Consider the following 21,900-nt stretch of genomic DNA (forward strand, 5'->3'; position numbering starts at 1 on the left):
ATTTGTGGAGACTACAAATTGACGGTTAATAAAGTAGCTAAGCTAGACAGACACCACATACCAAAAATCGAAGACCTGTATGGCAAACTGGCAGGTGGAACTACCTACACAAAGCTTGATGAGTCATACTTATCAAAAATTAGAATTGGGCAATGCCTCCTGTGAATTTGTCACAATTAATATCTACAAAGGGTTGTATCAATACACTTGATTGCCTCCTCAGCTTGTGCCATCTTCCGGAGAACATTGGAAAGTTTACTGCAGGGACAGCCCCAGGTTGTAATCTATTTAGATGATGTTTTGGTGACAGGATTCACTGAAAAAGAGCACACGACAAACTTAAAAGTCTTAAAATGTTTTTTGCAGGCTGGAGTGCGTTTAAAAAAAGAAAAGTGCACATTCCAAGCGAGGGAGGTACTCTATCTGGGTCACTGGGTAGGTTCACAGGGCCTCCACCCAGTTCAGGAGAAAGTGAGAGCCATAAGAGAGGCACCTGTGCCAAAGAACACCTCAGAACTCAAATCATTCCTAAGAATGATCAACTGTTATGGGCGGTTCTTACCCAATTTGTCTGCAGAGCTGGCCTCCCTGCATTCTCTACTCAAAAAGAACCATCGTTGGTCTTGGGAGGCTCCCCAGAAAGAAGCTTTCAAGAATGTCAAACAATTGTTGTACTCGTTCAACATTACAACCAGAGAAAAGAATTAATGTTAACTTGGGACGCATACCCTACGGAGTGGGAGCAGTGCTATCTCATCGGATGGATGATGGCACAGAATGGCCTATTGGTTACATATCAAGGATGCTCACCAGAAAGGGGATGCTCGCAGATAGAAAAGGGGGGCCTGTCAATCATCTTTGGTGTTACGAAATTTCACCAGTACCTACACGGCTGCCATTTTACAATCATTTCAGCGAAGACAGGGCTGCACCACCCATAGCCTCAGCAAGAACACAGAGGTGGACTTTAATCCTGGCAGCATATGAGTACACTTTTGTACATAGGTCTGGTAACACTGATGCACTTAGTCGTTTGCCTTTACAAGAAAATGAGGACATCCCAGTTCCACAGGAACTTGTTTTATTGCTAAATTTTTTAGGTTCCTCACCGGTTTGCGCTTGACAGATCAGAGAGTGGACAAGTAGGGACCCAGTCCTATCTCAAGTACGAGAACAAATACTTCATGGTTGGCCACAAGAGCCTGTACCTGACTAAATTAAACCACACTTCAACAGAAGGCATGAAATAACTGGCCAGGATGGCATCTTATTGTGAGGAGCACAAGTGATAGTTCCTCCAAAAGGAAGAGCGCCATTGTTAATTGAACTGCACAGTGCACAACCAGACATATCAGCAACAGCTAAAGTTACCTTCAACAGCTCCGTTACACCCTTGGGCGCGGCCAGGAAGACCCTGGGTGCGGTTACACATTGTTCCCATGAAAGGTCCCATATAGTCAATGTTTCTGCTCATTGTTGATGCCCACTCAAAATGGATGGGCTTACAAGGTGAAATCACCAACGTCTTCTGCTACAATTGAGAAGCTATGTCAAAGTTTTGCCATTAACAGGCTACCAGAAATGGTCGTTTTTGATAACAACGCAGCATTTACGAGTGCTGAGTTTTAGCAGTTTATCAGCTTCAATGGTATCACTCATGTAAAACTTCACCGTACCACCCTTCCTCAAATGGACTGGCCGAAAGGGTGGTTCAAACATTCAAGGCAGGTATGAAGAAGTTGACTGGAGATTCCTTAACAACCAAACTAACGTGCTTTCTTTTCCATTATAGGACCACTCCTCACACAACAACAGGTGTCACACCTGCAGAATTATTGATGAAACACTGTCTCAGAACAAGATTGAGCTTAATAATGCCAAATTTAGGAGGGAAGATGGAAAGGAGTCAGAAATCTAGACACAACTGGCATAGTCGCGAGAGGAAATTTACCATGGGAGAGACAGTATACGTGAAAAACTTTGGAGGACCAAAGTGGTTACCAGGTAAAATAAGTGTGGTGACTGGACCTCTATCTTGCCATGTGGAGGTGGAAAACGAATCATACGGAGGCATGTGGATACCCTAAGGAAGAGAGAAACTATGCACCAAGAATTGATTCCACCTGTGTTCGCAACCAGGTCAGAGTTTCCTGTTGAGAGAACTCAACCCAGTTCCAACACATCTGTTGTCCCTTCAAGAGTGGAGGGTACAGATCTGCAGGTGCCCACCAAAGCACCTGATATTCAGGCAATTCCAGAAAAGGAGGTTCCTGACAAGACATCTGAAGTTGTAGAGCTGAGATGATTCACATGCATAAGGAAACCCCCAGAAAGACTGAACTTGTAAATTACTTAAAATGTATTTCTGAATAAAGGTGAGGGGATGTGGTAATCTGATGTGTAATATATCTTTAAGAAGAATGCTATTATGGAAGATCACATGATCTTGCTATCCAATAGCAGAGTAGCGCGGGCTACCTCTGTATTAGTAGTTTGTAGTCAGTAGTTGAGAAGAGATTAGAGATAGAGTTTGAAGTGTAAGTACATGTTTAGATGCTGCTGAGTATATTCAATAAACTATTCAACAAAGCAGGGGGCAGGGCCCGCTCACTGACGCATAAAATGATGTGGGATCACTTCAGGCGGAACCCCCAACGTCATCCCACCCCATTTAAATTTCCAGGAAGATGGGGGCACAGCAAAATCAGCCACTTGAGGCCATTGACAGGATCATTTAAACAATTAAAAAGGACCTGCCCGTCCAATTGTAAGGTTGGCAGGCAGGCCAGGAGCCCCGACAGCTGGATGAGGTTTCATGTAGGGTTTTAAACATTTTAATAAAGTTATTTTGTAAATTACGAACATGTCCCATCTCATGTGACATCGTCACATGAGGGGGACATGTTAAGGATTTTTTTTTCTATTTTTAATATTTTTCAAAGTGGAAGCGATCTCCCTGAGGCTGCACTTACCCTCAGGGTGATGTGCGCTCTTTCGTGCGCATGCGCAAAAGAGGGCACTCTCACTTTTGCGGAATCCACCCGCCCGCACAGGAAGCACATAGTGCTTCCCACCCGACGTCACGCTGGGCGGGCCTTAATTGGCCTGCCTATGTAAAATGGCGGCGCAGCCCACTTCACTGGTGGGGATTCAACAGGAAGAAAATTCTGCCCTATCAGTTCCTAGCTATGTAGTGTCTGCTACTTAACTCTATCATTAGTACCAAATCGGCCACCACTTAAACCAAGAGTGCAAACAGGATCCAACAAACTAGTGACTAAGATCCATCTTTTATATACTTTGACACAGTTTCACTGATGGAGATATTCCAACACTACCTTGAATATGGAACAATTGAAGAATTAAAGCCAAAGTAGTATTTTGGGAGCATTGTAATGTAGAGAACAGGGCAGCCAATTTGTGCACAGCAAGCTCCCATGAACAGCAATAAGATCATCTGTTTCAGCAATGTTGGTTCAAAAGTAAATATTTGCCAGGATTCCCTTGCTTAAAAAATATTTCAAGTCCCAAAAATTGTCATTTTGTATCTTTACATTTTGATTGCCTGATCAGACACTTGCACCGAGTACAATGTCAGGAAATTACAAGCCTGGGAGCTTCTGATTTTCCATCTACTAATTTAGTAGACACTTGCTCTCAAGCCAGCAGCATTGAAGCTGTTGAGCAATGCATGAAGAGTTTATCAAAACGCGGCAACTTCTCTGTATGACCAGGCCTGCACACACCAGCAGAGCTGATTCATAACAATACAAAGAGAAACCTGCCAATTCTGCAGTGAGATGTCACTGGCACTCATGGTTCCTCCCCTATGCCATGCTGCATCCATTCTCTCTCTCAGGAACAACTTGCCAAGAACAACCTCGGAGCACCATCCCTTAAGTTCCTCCCTCGAGGTGGACTGAAAGGCTAAGGTTCTTTTCTTTAGAAAAGTTAAGGCTGAAAGGTGACCAAATAGGTGGCTTGATAGAGTCGATGGAGATAAGACGGTTCCACTTCTGGTAGGTCCAAAACAAGAGGTCATAAATATAAGATAGTCACTATTAATTCCAATAAGGAATACAATAACAACTTGTATTTAATAGCACCTTCCACAATGAATCATAAATTGCTGGACGTTCATAAAATAGCAGTGCATCACAAAAAAATGAGATAAGCACAGGATAGGTGAACAGGACTTAATACGAGTTAAGACACAGGCAGCAGAGTTTTAGACAACCTGAAGTTTCAAAGGTAGACGGGAGATCAACCAGGAACAGTCAAGTCCAGAGGTGACAAAGAAATGAATAAGGGTTTTAACAGCAGAAGAGCGGATGTAAGGGCAGTGTCAGGTGGAATTAAAGAGATGGAATTCAGCAGCTTTAGTGATGAGGCAGTCGAATATGTGGTCAGAAGCTCAAATATGACACCAAGGTTGCAGACAGACTGGTTCAGCCTCAGGTAGTTGCCAGAGAGATCCCAGAGAGTCGGTGGCTAAGGAGTGGAGTTTGTGGAGGGGTCCAAAGACCCTTCCCAGTATTTGGTTGGAGGAAATTTCTACACATCCAGTACTGGATGTCAGATAAGCATTCTGATAATTTAGAGACAGCGAAGAGGTCAACGAGAGATGGTGGTGAGGTAGAGCTGGGTGTCGTCAGCGTCCCTGGAAATTGATGCTGTGTTTCTAGATGATGTCGCTAAGCATGTATATGAGGAGGCCAAGAATAGAATCTTCGGGGACACCAGAGGTAATGGTGAGAGAGTGGGAAGAGAAGCCATTGCAGGTGATTTCCTGGTTATGGTTAGACAGCCAAGGCGAGAAGGTTAGAGAACCAGACACGTGCAATCCCACCCAGCTGGACAACAGTGGAGAGGTGCATGAGGAGGATGGTGTGGTCAACTGTGTCAAAGGCTGCAGGCAGGTCGAAAAGACTGAGGAGGGAAAGTTTACCTTTGGTACAGTCACATAGGATGACAAATGTGACTTTGATAACAGCAATTACTTCAAGGGTAATTTCTTCACCCAGAGTGTGGTTTGAATATGAAACTCACTAACTCATGGAGTGGTTGAAGCCAATAGCATGAATGGATGTAAGGGGAATAAGTAAATAGATAAAGCAATAGAAGGTTGTGCTGATGGAGTTGCGTGAAGTAGAAATGGGGGGAGGCTTGTGTGGAGCATAAACACTAGCAATGGATTAACATGCCCATTTCTCTGTTGTAAGTTCTATGTATTTCTACGTAATTGGTAGCTAGCCTTCCATTCAAACCTATTTAGATGGAATCCATCTCTTATATATCACCCAGGTTTATCTTAGGTTATTATTTACCAATTCGCCCAATGATGCACCCCGGTCCCCACAGTGCCCAATTGCAGAAGGCCTCGAGCGTACCGGTGGACACCACGTGCTCCCTCACCAGGGTCACCTGGCCACAGACGAAGTTGTGGTAGAGGTGCAGACAGTTGGGTTGGATGACCCCTCGACCGCTCACTGCCTGGATCTATTAATGGCCAATCTGGGCAGGCGGAGGAGCAGGAGCAGACTTACGAAGAGGTCCTCCTCCCTCCTCGCCCCACCTTCCACGCCGGATGCCCAAAGATTAGGAGCATGGGACAACAGCCCCTGATATGTGCTCAAGATACTGAATCAATCAATGCCCTCCACCTGTACACGCTGAACCTTGATAATACAAGTAACATACCATTAATACTGACAACATTTCAGCATTTTGGCAATTGTACTGAAGATTGGGCTCCTGAACTAGCTGCGCCCCTAGCCAAGCTGTTCCAGTATAGTAGCAACACGAGCATCTACCCAACAATGTAGAAATTTGCCCAGGGATGTCCTGTACACAGAAATTCAACCCAGTCAATTACTGCACCATCAGTCTACTCTTGATCATCAGCCGACAGTGCTATCAAGTGGCACTTACTCAGCAATAACCTGCTCACTGATGATCAGTTTGGATTCTGCCAGGGCCTCTCAGCTCCTGACCTCATTACAGCCTTAGCTCAAACGTGGACAAAAGAACTGAACTCCCAAGGTGAGGTGAGAGTGGCTGCTCTTGACATCAAGGCAGCATTCGACGGAGTGTGGCATCAAGGAGCCCTGGCAAAATTGAAGTAAATGGGTAACTGGCTGGAGTCATACCTAGTACAAAAGAGGGTGGTTGGGGATGTCAGTCAATCATCTCAGTCCCTGCAAGAGTTCCTCAGGATAGTGTCCTAGGTTCAACTATCTTCAGCTGATTCAATGCCATTCCCTCCATCATAAGGTCAGAAGTGGGTATGTTCGCTGATGATTGCACAATGTTCAGCAACCCCTCAGATACCTAAACAGTCCATGTCCATATGGAGCAAGACCTGGAAAACATTTAGGCTTGGGTGGATGGTGGCAATTTACAAGTGTCAGGCAATGACCCTCTCCAACATGGAAGAAAATAACCATTTTCCCTTGACATTGCCATTGTTGAATTCCCCACTATTAACCTCTTTAGTGCTGCCATTGACCAGAAACTGAACTGGGCCAGTCATATAAATACCACAAGGACTTCAGCAGTTCAAGAAGGCAGCTCACCACCGCTTCTCAAGGGCAATTAGGTTTGGGAAACAGATGTTGACCTATTCAGCGACACTCACGTCCCATGAAAGATCAAAAAAAAAATTGATGACCAACTTACCCAAGTACTCCCCCACAGATGCTTGGTTCACTTAGCCTACTTCATTTTCCAGCATGAAATTCAGCAATGCCTCCTTCCTAGTTGGACCAAGGACATACTGATCGAGGACATTCTCCTGAACACATTTCAGAAATTCCTCACCCCCCCTTATCCTTTACTTTAACATTATCTCAATCGATGTTTGGGTAATTAAAGTCCCTCAGTGTCACCACTCAATAGCTCTTGCATATTTCTGTGATTTCCCTGCAGATTTGTTCCTCTATCACTATTCGGAGACCTATAGAATATCCCCAATAGCATGATCAGACCCTTTTTGCTTTACAACTCCAACCAAATGGATTCTGTCCTTGGCCCCTCAAGGACATCCGCTTTCCGAACCCTACAATGTCTTCCATAATCAGTACTGCCACCCCATCTCCCTTTTTTCTTTCCCTATCTTTTCTGAACACTTTATACACTTGTATATTAAGCACCTGGTCCTCACCAGTTTCAGCCACAATTCCATTATTGCCACAACATCATATTCCCACATGGCTATTTGTGCTTGTAGCTCACCAAACTTACTTATCACACTTTGTGCATTTGCACACATACATTCTAAACCTGTCTTTGTGTTCCTGATCGTCCACTCCTATCTATATGGAACTACTTCCTTCTCCAGTACTGTCCAACACTCTCACTTTATGCACCTTACTCCCCTTTTCTAATCCTATATGCTGGTGCCCATTCCCATGACAATTTAGTTTAAACCTTCTCCAACCACACTACTGAACTTCCCTGAGGGCATTGTTCCCAGTCCTGTTGAGGTGCAACTCATTCTTTTTGAATAGGTGACCCCTGTCCCAGAACTGGTCCCAATGCCCCAAGAATATGTAATTCTCCCTCCTCCACCATATTTCAAGCCAAGCATTGACCCTCACTATCTTGCTGCTCTCATTAGTTCATTGCACAGGGGATAATCCAGAGATTACTATTTTAGAATTCCTACTGTTTAGCTTCCTACCTAGCTCTTGAAAATCTGACCTCAGAACTGCAACGCCTGCATTCCCTATGCCGTTGGTGCCAATGTGTACCACAACTTCTGGCCCACTCCCATCCTCCTGCAGGATATTCTGCACCCTCTCTGTGTTATCACTGACTCTGGCACCAGAGGGGCAACATGCCTTACAGGGCACATGATGACGGTTGCAGAATTGTCTGTCTCTTCTCCCTAACCATGGATTCTCCTATAACTGCAGTTCTACTCTTTGCTATTCTCTCCTGTGCTGTCCCTTACCTATTCGCTCCATGGTCTGGAATGCAAGGCTCTCAGCAGTTTCTGGTTTCAGAGTTGGTCACACACCAAAGACTCCTGCACTTCCTGTTTCTTCCTACTTCAGAAAAAAATCAGTGGGAAGATTTCCCCTCGGCACTCAGAGAAACCATAAACTCAGTCTTTATAAAGATGTTTACAATTTCACTGCAGTCCACACAAACCAAAGCTATCTGGCCCTTCCTTAAATGAAATGAGGCTTCTGTTTTCAAAACCCTGGCCAGAAGTTGATTGTATGTATGTATATCAGTAAGTGTGTGACCTTTCATGTGATACTCAAACATTAACTCTGTTAGTCTCTCCACAGATGCTGTCAGGCCTGCTGAGTATTTCCAGCATTTTTTGTTGTTTAAGGAGATTCAACCAAGTGACTATGCCCATCATTGCAATGAGTCAACTTACACAAATACAATGAAATCTGGCCTTTGCCATGAATGTACTTCTGCAAACTGATAAAAACTTCTTCTGATGAAAAGAATGGGAACATTTTCCATCCAATTCATTGGAAAATTGATTTAGATAACACTTAGTATAAAATAGCTGCTGGAAATCAATTCTACAGCGATGCTCATCAGATCTAGACATCAAACAGAGCTCTCAGGGGTTTTACAGTGAAACCATGTTTCATGTTAAAATGAGTTAGCAAACTTACCATTAATTTGTCAAAAGCTAAATGGATTTTAATTACAAATCAGGCAATGCACTTTTACTTTAAGTAACACAAAAGAAATGGTGGGGAATGCAGGTTTAAAACACTCATCTTTCCAAGTTTGATTTATTTATTTAAAATTTGGTAAAGGATTGCCATATTTAGTATGGTAACTAGAAATAGCCCTGACACAATTGCTACCATCATTGTTGACCATCAGATTTAAAATGAAAGCTCCCTGCTCTGAACTCGTCTTTGGTCTTTGTCAAGCCTTGGAGCTCCACAGGCAAGACAGAATGCATTGCCATAAATGTGCTGGACAGTAAGATACAGGTCCTCATTCAAGGTTGTTCAGCATATCTTTTAGTAATCAATGAAAAAGCAGCATATCAAAGAATTGGAAGCTCAATGGCTGGAGTTGATAATTGGCACAGAAAAACAAAAAGAAGGAAAGGCAGAAATAAATCCAGCTACCACTCACAAAGATACTGTATACACTTGTGAAAAATCAGAATTTTTCATGTGCCTCATGTAAACTTCAACCCTAACTTTTTAGGGTGAAACCACATTGTGATTACTTATTAGATAGTGGTAATTACTGCGGTTCATTAATTTAAAAAGGTACACTCAGGGACCTTTAGGTTTTCCCTCTGCCAAGTCTAGTGGTAATTACTACCCAGTAACAATACCACTATGCTATGGTCTCTCCCAGCCAATCTACAAGATTAATCTGTACCACATGATCTATCACGATGCCTTCGCAAAAGAGTAACAAGTATGTAACTCAATTTAATCTGTAAGTTGTAGCATTCACCAAGAAGACTAATATTTGAGCAGTTTCTGGAGAGTTTAATGTTTCCAAAAAAACAATTAGAGACTGAAGAAAGATATCTAATAAACTAGAAAAGATGCTGGGAAATAAATGGGCCGGAGAGGAAGACCAAGCAAATGACCTCACCTGGAGAAAGACGTGGCAGAATGAGCATCAGCAAAATGGTCATTCCATTATCACCCATAAAGCCACTGAATTCACTGCCCTTAGAGAAGATGGTTTTCCAGATTCAAGGCCAGTGCTGCTGGTGCACAAGGTTCATGTAAAAGCACTCTGTCAGTCACATTTAGTACTCTGTCAGTCAACAAAAATTTCACATCCACAGCCTAAAAACAATAAAATAATCAAATTCCACCGATTTGTCATCTGACATCGACAGAGGAACGTGTATTGATTGGCCCAGCACTGGAAATATGGATGAAATACCGATGAACTTCGACATGCCAGCAAACAAGACTGTTACAAAGATTGGTAAAAAAACCAACCACAATACGACGAGGTTCATAGTTGTTCCTTCTTGTATGGCGAATGACGCAAAACTAAAACCGATGTTGATATTTAAGCACAAATTCCTCCCCACAGAGAAATTTCAGAAAGGTGTCCATCTATGTTTACAAGAAAGGCTGGATGAAGGCGGCTGCAAGAAATAGATCCAAGAAGTGTGGAATTTGAGACCAGGAAGATTACACAAAGGAAAAAGGTTTGTTCATCTGAGACATGTTCAAATCCCACCTCATTGACGATGTAGTACATGATGCATGATTAACCAACACTGACATGGCAGTTATTCCCAGTGGCTTTATGAGTGTTGTTCAGCTCTTGGGTGTGTGTCTAAATAAACCTATCAAGGAGAGTATTCGAAAGGTGTAGAACAATCGGATGTTGGGAGGTGAATAAACATTCGCTAAGGACAGAAATGTGTGAGCACTCTCACTAACAACATTGTGTCAAAAGGTCAGAAACATGTGGAATGAACTTGATCCGAATAGTGGCAAAAAATCAAGGATGATTACTTATGGAATGATGATGCTGAAGTTACCAGTACTATCAAGACGATGATGATGAAGATCCAGGTGATGATGTTATATAACAAGCTATCGGGATGAAGTGTTGTCATTCAGGTCATGATCAAAGTGATTTCATAGAATTTCAACATGAAGTGCTGTAGTTAATTCATTATGGCATATGCTTTTATTGTACCTGTGAAATGTATACAGTTTGTAATGTTATAAAATAAACGTTTCTGAAAAGAGAAACAAGTTGCTGAAGGGGGGGGGGGGGGTGGGCACGGGTGGTGGTCACATGAGGGGAGATTTGGAATGTGAAAGGGAAAGGCAAGGAAGTAGTGCGGGTTAATAATAAAGGTAATGATAACCTGAGTGTGACAGGAAGGGGCAGAGCAGACAAACATAAGTGTGTGCCAGTAAACAAGGTCAAAGTAAGCAAACAGTAAAGAGATCGAATTGAAAGGTCCTTATCTGAATGCATAACAAAATAGATGAACTGATAGCACAAATAAAAATAATGGAGTATGATATAATAGCCATTACAGAGACATGGGCCAGAATTTTCAGTGCCCGCCGGTGTCGGGTGTGTTGGCCAATCGGTTTCACAACAGCGTGAAACCACTTCACCATTGTCTGCTCAGCCCACCGATGGCAGGCCGCGTTCCCTGCCATCGGACGTTGGGAACCTTAATGTAATACATCAGTATATCATTATAAGGCCTGCCCGCCGGATTCATCTCCGCTGAGGAGGCAATCTCCAGAGGAGATGAGGCCAGATGGAGATGTGAGGCTGTGTGTAAGAATGGGTGGTGATGTCCCTTGAGTTGGCAGTGAATGAGATGCCAGTGAATGTGTGATGGGCTTGAGTGTGTGAGTTGAGAGTGATGAGATGGTAGCCATACCCCAGTTGCACAGATGAGATCATTCATTCTCTACCTGTATTGGATGGCCAACCTCCTGTGCAGCATTGGCATTGATCACCGCTGCCATCACCCATCAAGTAGTGATAGTGTTGCTGCCCCTCCTGCAGCCAGACCAGGGGTAGGGGACATCACAGTGGGCCTCCATTGCATCCAAAGAGCACTTGAGGGCTGCAGTCTTCTTGCCTTTCAGAGCCATGTCTTCTTTGCTGCAGTTCTGGGCTAGAAGTACTGAGCATGGCAGTACTTTAAATGTGGTGCCTGGCATGATGAAGCAGCAGTGTGATGGGCGAATTGGAGCTTGCCCGCCATGGAAACAGCGTGTTTCCTGGGAATGCACAAATAATGTGGCAGGTTTGGGACGATACAGCATGAAAACCTGCCATCACAGCTGACGAGTAACCCACCTGCTACTGCAATTAGTGCAAATCTGGATCAATTCCACCCATGGCTGCAAGGCAATCAAGGCTGGGACCTGAATTTCCAAGGGTATTTGGCATTTTGAAAGGATAGGAAGAAAGGAAAAGAAGGTGGCGTAGCTTTGTTAATAAATAATGAGATCCGTGCAATAATGATAAATAATCTTGGTTTAGAAGATAAGATGTAGAATCAATTTGACTGAAGTTAAGAAATAGCCAAGGAAAGTAGTCATTGGTGGGAGTAGTTTATAGGGCCCTAACAGTAGCTATGCTCTACGACAGAGTACACACCACAAAATAATTGGGGCTTATAACAAGGAACTACAATAATTGTGGGTGACTTCAATCTTCACATCAATAGGACACATCATATTGGCAATGACAGCCTGTTGAATGAGTTCATGTAGTGTATTCGAGACAGTGTCTTAGAATGGTACATTCCAGAACCTACCGGAACTGGGTTTTGATGAAAGGTCATTGATCTGAAACATTAACTGCTTCTCTGCACAGATGCTGCCTGACCTGAGTATTTCCAGTATTTTTTGTTTTTATTATGGTAGGAAATGACAGGCCAGTTAGCCTAACATCTGTCATAGGGGAAATGCCGGAATCTATTATTAAGGAGGTAGTAGCAGGACAATTAGAAAATCATAATACAATCAGGAGGGATATATTTCTTTTGGAAGCAGTTCAGAGAAGGTTCACTCGGCTGTTCCTGATGAAGGTGTTTTCTTATGAGGGAAGGTTGAGCAGCTTGGACCTATAATCATGGAGTTTAGAAGAATGAGAGATGATCTTATTGAAACACCAGATTCTGAGGAGGCTTGATGGAGTGGATGCTGAGAGGATGTTTCCCCTTGTGGGGAAATCTAGGACTACAGGGCACAATTTCAAAATAACTGGTCTCTCATTTAAGATGGAGATGAGGAGAAATTTATTCTCTCAGAGGATCATTAGTGTTTGGAAATCTCTTCCCCAGCGAGCAATTGAGGATGATCATTGACTATATCCAAGGCTGAATTAGACAGATTTTTGATTGACAACAGAATCGAGGATTATGGTGGACAGGCAGGAAAGTGGTGTGAATGTCACAATCAAATCAGCCATGATCTCATTGACTGGCAGAGTAGGCTCAAGGTGCTGAATGGCAAACTCCTATTCATATTTCTTATGTTCTTACGACAAATGTAAAATACCAAATTTCAAAGGATCACAATTTATACTACATGAGAAAAGGATGCCGATTGGCTGGCAAGCCAACTCTAATTGGCTGAGGTGTTGCCATGAACAAAGCAATGGAGAGCTATAGGCTCCCCAAGCTCCCATATTCCTTTTGTTTGCAGCACCGTATGTCACTTCTAGCAAGTGTAAGTTACGAGCTTAACTGATGATCTTAAAAAGGTTGTTAGTGTAGCTATTAGTGCACTCAGGATTGTTCAGCAAGTGTTGCTCAATCGCTAAATAATATCTAACAGTAGATGTTTTGTTTTGGGTTTTGCAAGCATGGGCATTTTGAGTGTGGTCTGTACTCTGCCTATTATGAAAAACCAAAGGAACATTTTATCTGATTCAATCAGTACGGCTAACACAGCTGGCATCACACCAGCCCTGAAAATCTCACAATACATTGCTAATTGTATGGTAGGCAGAACAACTTTTTGGACTGATGACAGCCCCCTGTTAGTGGAAAATACCACTTGTGTGGTTACTGTCTAGGGGCAGTGTAAAATGGCTTGCTTAACCTGTTGTTTCTATTTCTGAGATACTTTACCTTCCCAGGGTAATTTTAAGTAGATTGGTCACTTTTCGGGCCCAAAAGTGGTGGCCATTGGCCCATATGAGAGTTTGTTATACACAGCAAGCGATGATCTGATCAGGATAGCCACTGTCCCACAGGATAGCTTTGATGTGTTCTATTTCTGCATCAAACTTGCAAGGTGAGCAAATGGCTAGCACCCTGTTTACAAGACTGTTAATAAGGCTAATCTTATAGCATGTGGAATCCCAATGTGTATATTGACTGAAGGTCAGTTTGCGGTGGACAGTAGTGGAGAAGCCATTGGCAGAATTTCCAACTAGCATGTCAAGGGCCTATTTCAACATTCAGTTAAATCATGGCTGGTATGTATGTTAACTTCATCTATCGACCTTCATCCCAGAATACTTAATATACTTACCTCACAAAAATCTTGTCAATAAAAGTTGTGAAATTTGCAATTGTCTCCCAGTCTCACCAATTCGATGGGGAGAGAGTTTAAGATTTCCACTCCCTTATGTGTGGCAAAGTGCTTCCTGATATCATCTCCAAGAAGAAAGCATGCAGGCAATTAGAACACAGTAGAGGTTTTAAAGGTAGGGGCATATTTGATAAGTTGAATATGGAATAGATTACTTCCTCTCATTTGAAAATTAATGATGAGGGATTATCAATTTAAAAGAGATTATCTGGTCATTACTTAATTGTTGTATACAGGACCTTGCTGTGTGCAAATTGGTTGCACATTTCCTGGACAGCACATCATTGAGCACACTTTATAAGTATTTTATTGATTGTGAAGTGCTTTGAGACATCCAGAGGTCATGAAACTATCCAGATGGAAGTCCTTTTTTCCTTTCTAATGGATTGCTAGAACTAACAGGAGGAAATTTCTGGATCTGGTTTTAAGGTGGATGGTTAGTACAACATACAGAAATTGCACCTAACAAGTTCGAATTGTATCTTAAATTAATCAATAAAAGACCCACTTCCTACTCATGAACTCTGTCATCTGTGCTCAAACTCCTCAGATACACTCTTGCCACAAAATGCAGAGTATTCAGTTGTAAAGTTTACCCTGATTTAGTCTACTTGGCAATCTGTGTGTTATGTGCTCATTGTAACAATCAGCATCTCTTATCTCTTGTGTCTTGATCAATGTCCTACTCAAATGTATAAATTTAATCCGTGACTGGTTATTCAGCTCTGGTTATGAGGAGTTCATTATGCTTGATTCTATAATTATTACTTCACTGCAAAAAAACGCTAAATTCAAACGCTATCCCATTTGCAAACTTTACACTAAGAGCACTGAAAACATAGGTAATAAAAATGAAGCAATTATTACAGATAGTAATCTAATTGAGAAGTTCAAACATGATAATAAACAACAGGCTCAAAGGCCAAGGTTAACTTAAAGGTACTTCCTGTTAAAAATGGGAAGTTTCAATATCCCCCCTGGATTTTGTGAGCAATAGTTATTATAAATTGATACACCTTGAAATCTTATCATTAAGCAGAACCACCAGTCAAACACTGTTCATTAGATAATAGCTAAGTGACTGCACCACTACACATCCTGTTAGATTCCCACAACTAATTCCCTTACCAGATCCTCAGCACCACAGCTCACATGGAGGTCCTATCATCACATTATCTCTTGCTTTCCACCAACACATCGTCTATTAGTCCTTATTGTCAATAACACATGCACTTACCTGTCCAACATTTTGGTGCTGGCCCGTTCCAATTTTTCGAGAATCTGTGGAAGTTGTGTATCATCATCACATGAGCCACCCCAACCGAGGACCCGTGCCAGGTCATTTCCTGTTCCCAGTGGCAAGACTCCAAGCTGGCACTGTAAAGTAGCATGATCTGGGCATTAGCAGCTATAAAAATGAATTCCTTGAACAACTTCATGCATTTTAATTAAAAAATATCTTTTCACTTTGCACTTATTTTGCAGACACAACTTCGGTTACATATTTTCTTCCCTTTCCTTTCTTGGATTTTTCTATGCAGCACACCATATCTAGCCAAGAAAACTTCCTCTTGAGCATTCACCAATGTTATGCTGAAGCTGACTGCTGAACTCCAGTGCTCCCACCAATATGCAAAAGGCACAGCAAGAAAAAATATTGGACTTCAAAAGACCAATTTTGAGGAAGGATTAAATTGCTTTCAAATAGATTAAATGAAGCACAAGAATACTCGGGATTATGAAAAATAATAAGCAGTAAGGAATGACAGCTGAGGCTGCAATCAAAATTAATTTTATTCAAGTCATAAAACAGGGCTAAAGAGGTTAAGGTCATTAAGTAGGGACATAAAAATGAATGTTTGGGAGAGGCAATAGAAGTGCAAGGAATCCAGTAAATAGCAGGATTAGGAGGTCAAGCCAATGGAGACAAAAAAGAAGCCAAGTGAAACACTGAATTTAAGGTTAATGAGAGCACAGAAGGTTTGTCAAAACTTTATGTAGAAAAGGATGAAGTTTTTTTCATTTCACTTTCTGATGAAAAGTTGGAATCTGGGAACAAAGAATTATTAAGTGGCTAGTTTACATTAACCCAGGAAGAGGAGGAAAATAGCAGACAAATAAAATAACAGATGTCCAAGAATGGTGGCAAGGAGCTTAAGAGTACAAGTAAGCAAATAACAAAGGATGATATGGTTATAAACAGCTCTTAAATTAGGCCAAGTGTCCCCTCAGAGAACTTGCACCTTTTAACCTTAAACTAAATGAGGCCTGAAGTTGGTGAACATTCGAGTGACATTGCTGTAAATTTAGTAAATTCAAACGAGATTGGCTGCGACTAATATAAACACATAATTGGACAAAATGTTCAAGAGACATATCTGCAGTCATTGAAACGTTAGTTTAACTTCTGTTCTAGGGAAGCTTTTGGAAATGATCTTGTGAGATCTAATCAATAAAGACTTGGCCAAGGATACATTGATAAAACACAACACAATTTCAGGAACAGTAACTTACATTTAAGCAACCTGCAGTCTTAGGGTGACATTGTTAATAATGGACCAGGATGTAGTTAATGTATACATCAATGTTTCATATGGTTCCACATTGATTCTGGGATTTTATATTTTAACCAGATGTAAAGAATTTCATTGAATGGAAAACTGTCTCAAAAACAGGTCACTTACATTCAGGATCAATGGAATGTTTTTGAAACTAGAAAGAAGCTATAATCCATTTGAGGGTCTGTTTCTTTGTTTATTTCATTTATTTGTTCATGGGATGTGGCTGTCACTGGCAAGGCCAGCATTTGTTGTCTATCCCTAATTGCCCTTGAGAAGGTGGTGGTGAGCCGCTGTCTTGAACCGCTGCAGTCCATGTGGTGTAGGTACATTCAATGTGCTGTTTGGGAGGGAGTTCCAGGATTTTGACCCAGTGACAGCGAAGGAACGGCGATATATTTCTAAGTCAGGATGATATGTGTGAGGAGATCTTGCAGATGGTGGTGTTCATGGGTGTCTGCTACTATTGTTCTTACAGGTGGTAAAGGTCCTAGATTTGAAAGCTGCCGTCGAAGAAGCTTTGCCAAGTTGCTGAAGTGCATTTCATGAACAGTACATATTCCAAACATGGCACACCAGTGGTGGAGGGATTGAATGTTTAAGATGTTTAATGTGGTGGATGGGGTTCCAGTCAAGCAGACTGCTTTGTCCTGGATGGTGTTGAGCTTCTTGAGTGTTGTTGGAGTTGAACTCATCCAGGCAAGTGGAAAGTGTTCTATCACACTCTTGACTTGTGCCTGTGATGGACAGATGGTGGACAGGCTTTGTGGAGTCAGGAGGCGAGGTACTCTCTGCAGAATTCCCAGTCTCTGACCTGCTCTTGTAGCCACAGTATTTATATGGCTAGTCCAGTTCAGTTTCTGGTCAATGGTAACCCGCCAGGATGTTGATAGTGGCAGACTGAGTGACAATAATGCCATTGAATGTCAAGGAGAGGTGGCTGGAGTCTCTCTTGCTCATTGCCTGGCATTTGTGTGATGTGCACGTTACTCGCCACTTGTCATTCCAAGCCTGAATATTGTCTATTGCTGCACGTGGACACGGACTGCTTCAGTATTTGAGGATTTCTAATTTTACTGAACACTGTGCAATCATCAGTGAACATCCCCACTTCTGACCTTATCATTTTTAACGTATTACTAATTTGGACGATGATATATGAAGCAGTCCAAATCAGTGAATGATATCAAACAGGATGCAGGGCTGGCAATGGGAAACAATGGATATGAGCTTGGATCTCTTGGCTAACTGGGCCAATGTGTAGTAATTAAATGTGGATAAGTGATGATACAATAATGAGAGTATGGAGTGACTGGACAAGCTAATGAGTTCTGGAAGAGACAGAGAATGACCTAATGGGGAAAAATCAGTAGCAGCGTGGGAGATGGAAATCTGCCACACAGAGTGGTGATAAAGATTACACAGAAAGATTATTGAAATGAAAGACAATGAGATGTTTTTGTGCAGGAAAAGGGATTGAGGGATTTGATAAGTTGTATAGATGGGATTGATCTATTCATAAGGGACAGATTATTTGGAAAACTATGTTTACCACTTTGCTTGCCATTATTTGTCCATCAGGTTGATTTGATGCGTCTATTGGGTGGGGGAAGAGAGTTTGCATGTTTTCCACTTGTGTGCTAGTTTGCTTCTCATTTTCAGCTGACAATTCTGGCTAACAGCAATGCGAAAGAGAGACAAACGTGTAAGTCTCTCCCTGTCAGTACACAGCTTCTCCATCAGCAAGTCCTCAGCAGTACCTACTCGTGGTGATGCACAGAAACTGGGTCCTCGAGGCTCCAGGATAAAGTTCAGAGGTTTGGCTGCCAGACATGCAGTGTGCATGTGGACATGCCCTGACACTCACGAACCAAACTGCCTGCTATGGATGTTTTGTGGATAGTTCAGGAGAGTTGAAGGTTAGCTCAGGAGAGTTGAAGGTTAAGGAAGTAAAACCTGACAAAAAATCTGGAGTGCAACCTAAAGGCAGACTCATGTCTAAATATATCATCTTTCCGACAACTCCTGCAACCAAGCAGGTGCCAAATATAGTGCTTTGCATTTCTTTGGACTCAACTGGGGAGGTTGAGAGAGAGACCCTGATGTTGAGCAGCCCAGGCCCTCAGTAAATTCTGCTCAGGCATGTGCCCTGGATAGAACATTGCAATTTCACTGAAGAACATTAACACAACACGGGAGACAGCAGTTACTAGTGGTAAGCCCAACTCGATTGGCATGAAGAGTGGCTGCTACAGGCTGGCTCCGATGGTGGGAGGGACCACTGAGTCCCACTGGTCAGCTACCACCCATCTCAAGTTGGGTAGCCCTTGATTAGTAATGTGCTGACCCATCATGGACCATCTGGAGCTTGGAGCTTAGAGTCTCTGCTGAACAAGTGGACAGAATCCATTGCACCAGGCGAACAAACAAAACAAATGAAAAAAAGATGTCAACTCTTCAGTTGGCAAGTTGGAGCATCAGGATCATGTACATGGGATTGACAGGCAATTTGCAGCTGATTGATAACACATGTAGCACAGCTATGATCGACATGGAACTTCATAGGCTGAACATTGTCATAGTTTTCCTACAGAGACCAGGCTCGCCAAGAGCAGAACACAAAGAAAAACATTATATGTCCATCTAGCAAAGGAAGAGTTCAGAGAAAACATGAGTAAGGTATAGGCTTCACTGTGAGGAACTCGGTGCACTTGATGACAGAACCACCCCAAAAATGGTACAGAATGTATTATCTCCATCCGCTCAAGTCAAACAGGGCCAGTTAACCTCATGGGTATCTATGCTCCAAAGCTGTGCTCCACTACAGAGGCGAAAGACGAGTTTTATGCTGAGTTTGACACTTCTATCAGCAGAATTCTTAACATCCTTACCTACTGGGGGATTTCAACAAAGAGTGAGCACAGTCCAGAAGGCATGGACCTCCTGCCTTGGACATCATGGCCTGGGAAAGATAAATGAGAACGGATAGAGACTACTTGAGCTTTGCTGCTACCACAAGCTGTGTGTGACTAATACCATCTTACAGAACCAACCATGCCACAAGGTGTCCTGGAGGCATCCAGGGTCAGGGCACTGGCACCAGCTGGATCTGATCACCACCACAGGCTTGACTCTCTGAACAGCATTCTCAACACACACAGCACTGACTGTCATACAGACAAATACCTGGTGTCCAACAGAGTTAGGATGTAACCCTTAAAGTCTTTTCATTCAAAGTAAGGAAAAGGTGGGGGTGTGGCTCTGTTAATTAATGATGGTATTAGCACATTAGAGAGGGATGACACAAGTTCAGGATGTGGAAGCAGTTTGAGTTGAGATGAAGAATGATAAAGGCAAGATGTCAACTCTTCAGTTGGCAAGTTGGAACATCAGGATCATGTACATGGGATTGGCAGGCAATTTGCAGCTGATTGATAACACACGTAGCACAGCTATGATCGACATGGAACTTCATAGGCTGAACATTGTCCTAGTTTTCCTACAGAGACCAGGCTCGCCAAGAGCAGAGTGGGAGTGGTGTACAGGCCCCCTAGTTGTAACCACACAGTAGGACAGAGCATAAAAGAAATAATGGGAGCTTCTCAGAAAGGTACAGCAATAAACATAGGGGATTTTAATCTACATATAGGCTGGAAAAATCAGATAGGCAAAGGTAGCGAAGATGAGGAGTTCATAGAATGCTTTTGGGATAGTTTCTTAGAACAGCACATTGTGGAGCCAACCAGAGAGCAGGTTATACCAGAGTTGTATTGTACAATGAGATAGGAATAATTGATTACCTCCTAGTGAAGGCACCCCATGTTGCAAAGATCATATTATGATTGAATTTTACATTCATTTTGAGGGAGAAACGATTGCGTCCAAGACTAGTATTTTAAACTTAAATAAGGACAATTATGAGGGCTTGAAAGCAGAGCTAGCTAAAGTGAACTGGTAAATGGGGTTAAAGGATTGGTCAATAGAGGTTCTGTGGCAGACATTTAAAGGGATATTTCAGAATACACAGAATAGATACATTCCAACGAGAAATAAAAATCCTATTAGGAGGGCCCACCATCTGTGGTTAACTAAAAAAGTTAAAGACAGCATCAAATTTACAAGCATATAATTGTGCAAAGACAGCTGGCAGGTCAGAAGATTGAAAAGAATATAAAGAACAGCAAAGAATGACAAAAAGATTAGTAAGGAGGGAAAAATTAGAATACGAGAAGAAGCAAGCTAGTAATATAAAGACAGATAGTAAGAGCTTCTATAGATATTTAAATAAAGAAGAATTAAGAAAGTGAGTGTTGGTCCTATAGAGAGTGCATCTGGGATATTCATAATGGAAAGTAGAGAGATGGCAGATTAATTAAACAGGTATTTTGCTTTGGTCTTCATTATAGAGGACGCAAGTAACATCTGGAAATAGCTGTAAATCAGGAAATGAAGGGGAAGGAGGAACTCGGCAAAATTGCAATCACCAGCAAAGTGGCATTGAGCAAATTGTTGGGGCTGTGGGCTGACAAATCTCCGGGTCCAGGTGGACTTCATTCTTTGGTATTGAAAAAAATGGCTACTGAGATAGTTGGTGCATTGATTTTAATTTTCCAAAATTCCCTAGGTTCAGGGAAAATTCCATTAGATTGAAAAATAGCAAATATAGCTTCTTTATTCAAAAAGGGAGGCAGAAAGCAGGAAACTACAGGCCAGTTAGCCTAACATCTGTCATAGGGAAAATGTTGGAAGATATTATTAAAGATGTTATAGCAAGGCACTTTGAAAAATTCAAGGCAATCAGGCAGAATCAGCATGGTTTTGTGAAAGGGAAATCATGGTGAGAGATTGTAGAGCTCTGAGATTAGAGGGATCTTGGTGTCCTAGTGCATGAATAACAAAAGGCTAGTATGCGGTTACAGCAAGTAATTAGGGAAGCAAATATATTACTATTTATTGTGAGGGAAATTGATTACAAAAGTTGGGAGGTTAATGATTAGCTGTACAATGCACTGGTGAAACTACATCCGGAGTATTGTATACAGTACTGGTCTCCTTATTTAAAGAAAGATGTAAATGTGTTAGAAGCAGTTCAGAGAAGGCTTACTGGACTAATAACAGGAATGGTCTGGTTGTTCTGTGAGGAAAGGTTGGGCAGGTTAGGCTTGTATCCACTGGAATTTAGAAGAGTAAAGAGCTGACTTGGTTGAAACCTTTAAGATCCTGAGGGGTCTTGACAGGGTGGATGTGGAGAGGATGTTTCCACTTGTGGGGGAGTCTGGAACTGGGGG

The 21,900-nt window shown here is 42.2% G+C and overlaps 1 protein-coding gene across 1 annotated transcript in view; it reads right to left on the minus strand.

Annotated features, from left to right (window-relative positions):
* Positions 1-21,900, minus strand: part of LOC121290467 (diacylglycerol kinase eta-like) — a 383,823-nt gene that overhangs the window by 136,133 nt on the left and 225,790 nt on the right. Inside the window, exon 10 of the mRNA XM_041210907.1 lies at positions 15,292-15,431. Coding sequence (XP_041066841.1) covers positions 15,292-15,431 — 140 coding nt within the window. The remainder of the gene's footprint in view (positions 1-15,291; positions 15,432-21,900) is intronic.

Source organism: Carcharodon carcharias, chromosome 18 (genome assembly GCF_017639515.1).
Source record: "Carcharodon carcharias isolate sCarCar2 chromosome 18, sCarCar2.pri, whole genome shotgun sequence".
NCBI classification, from domain to species: domain Eukaryota; kingdom Metazoa; phylum Chordata; class Chondrichthyes; order Lamniformes; family Lamnidae; genus Carcharodon; species Carcharodon carcharias.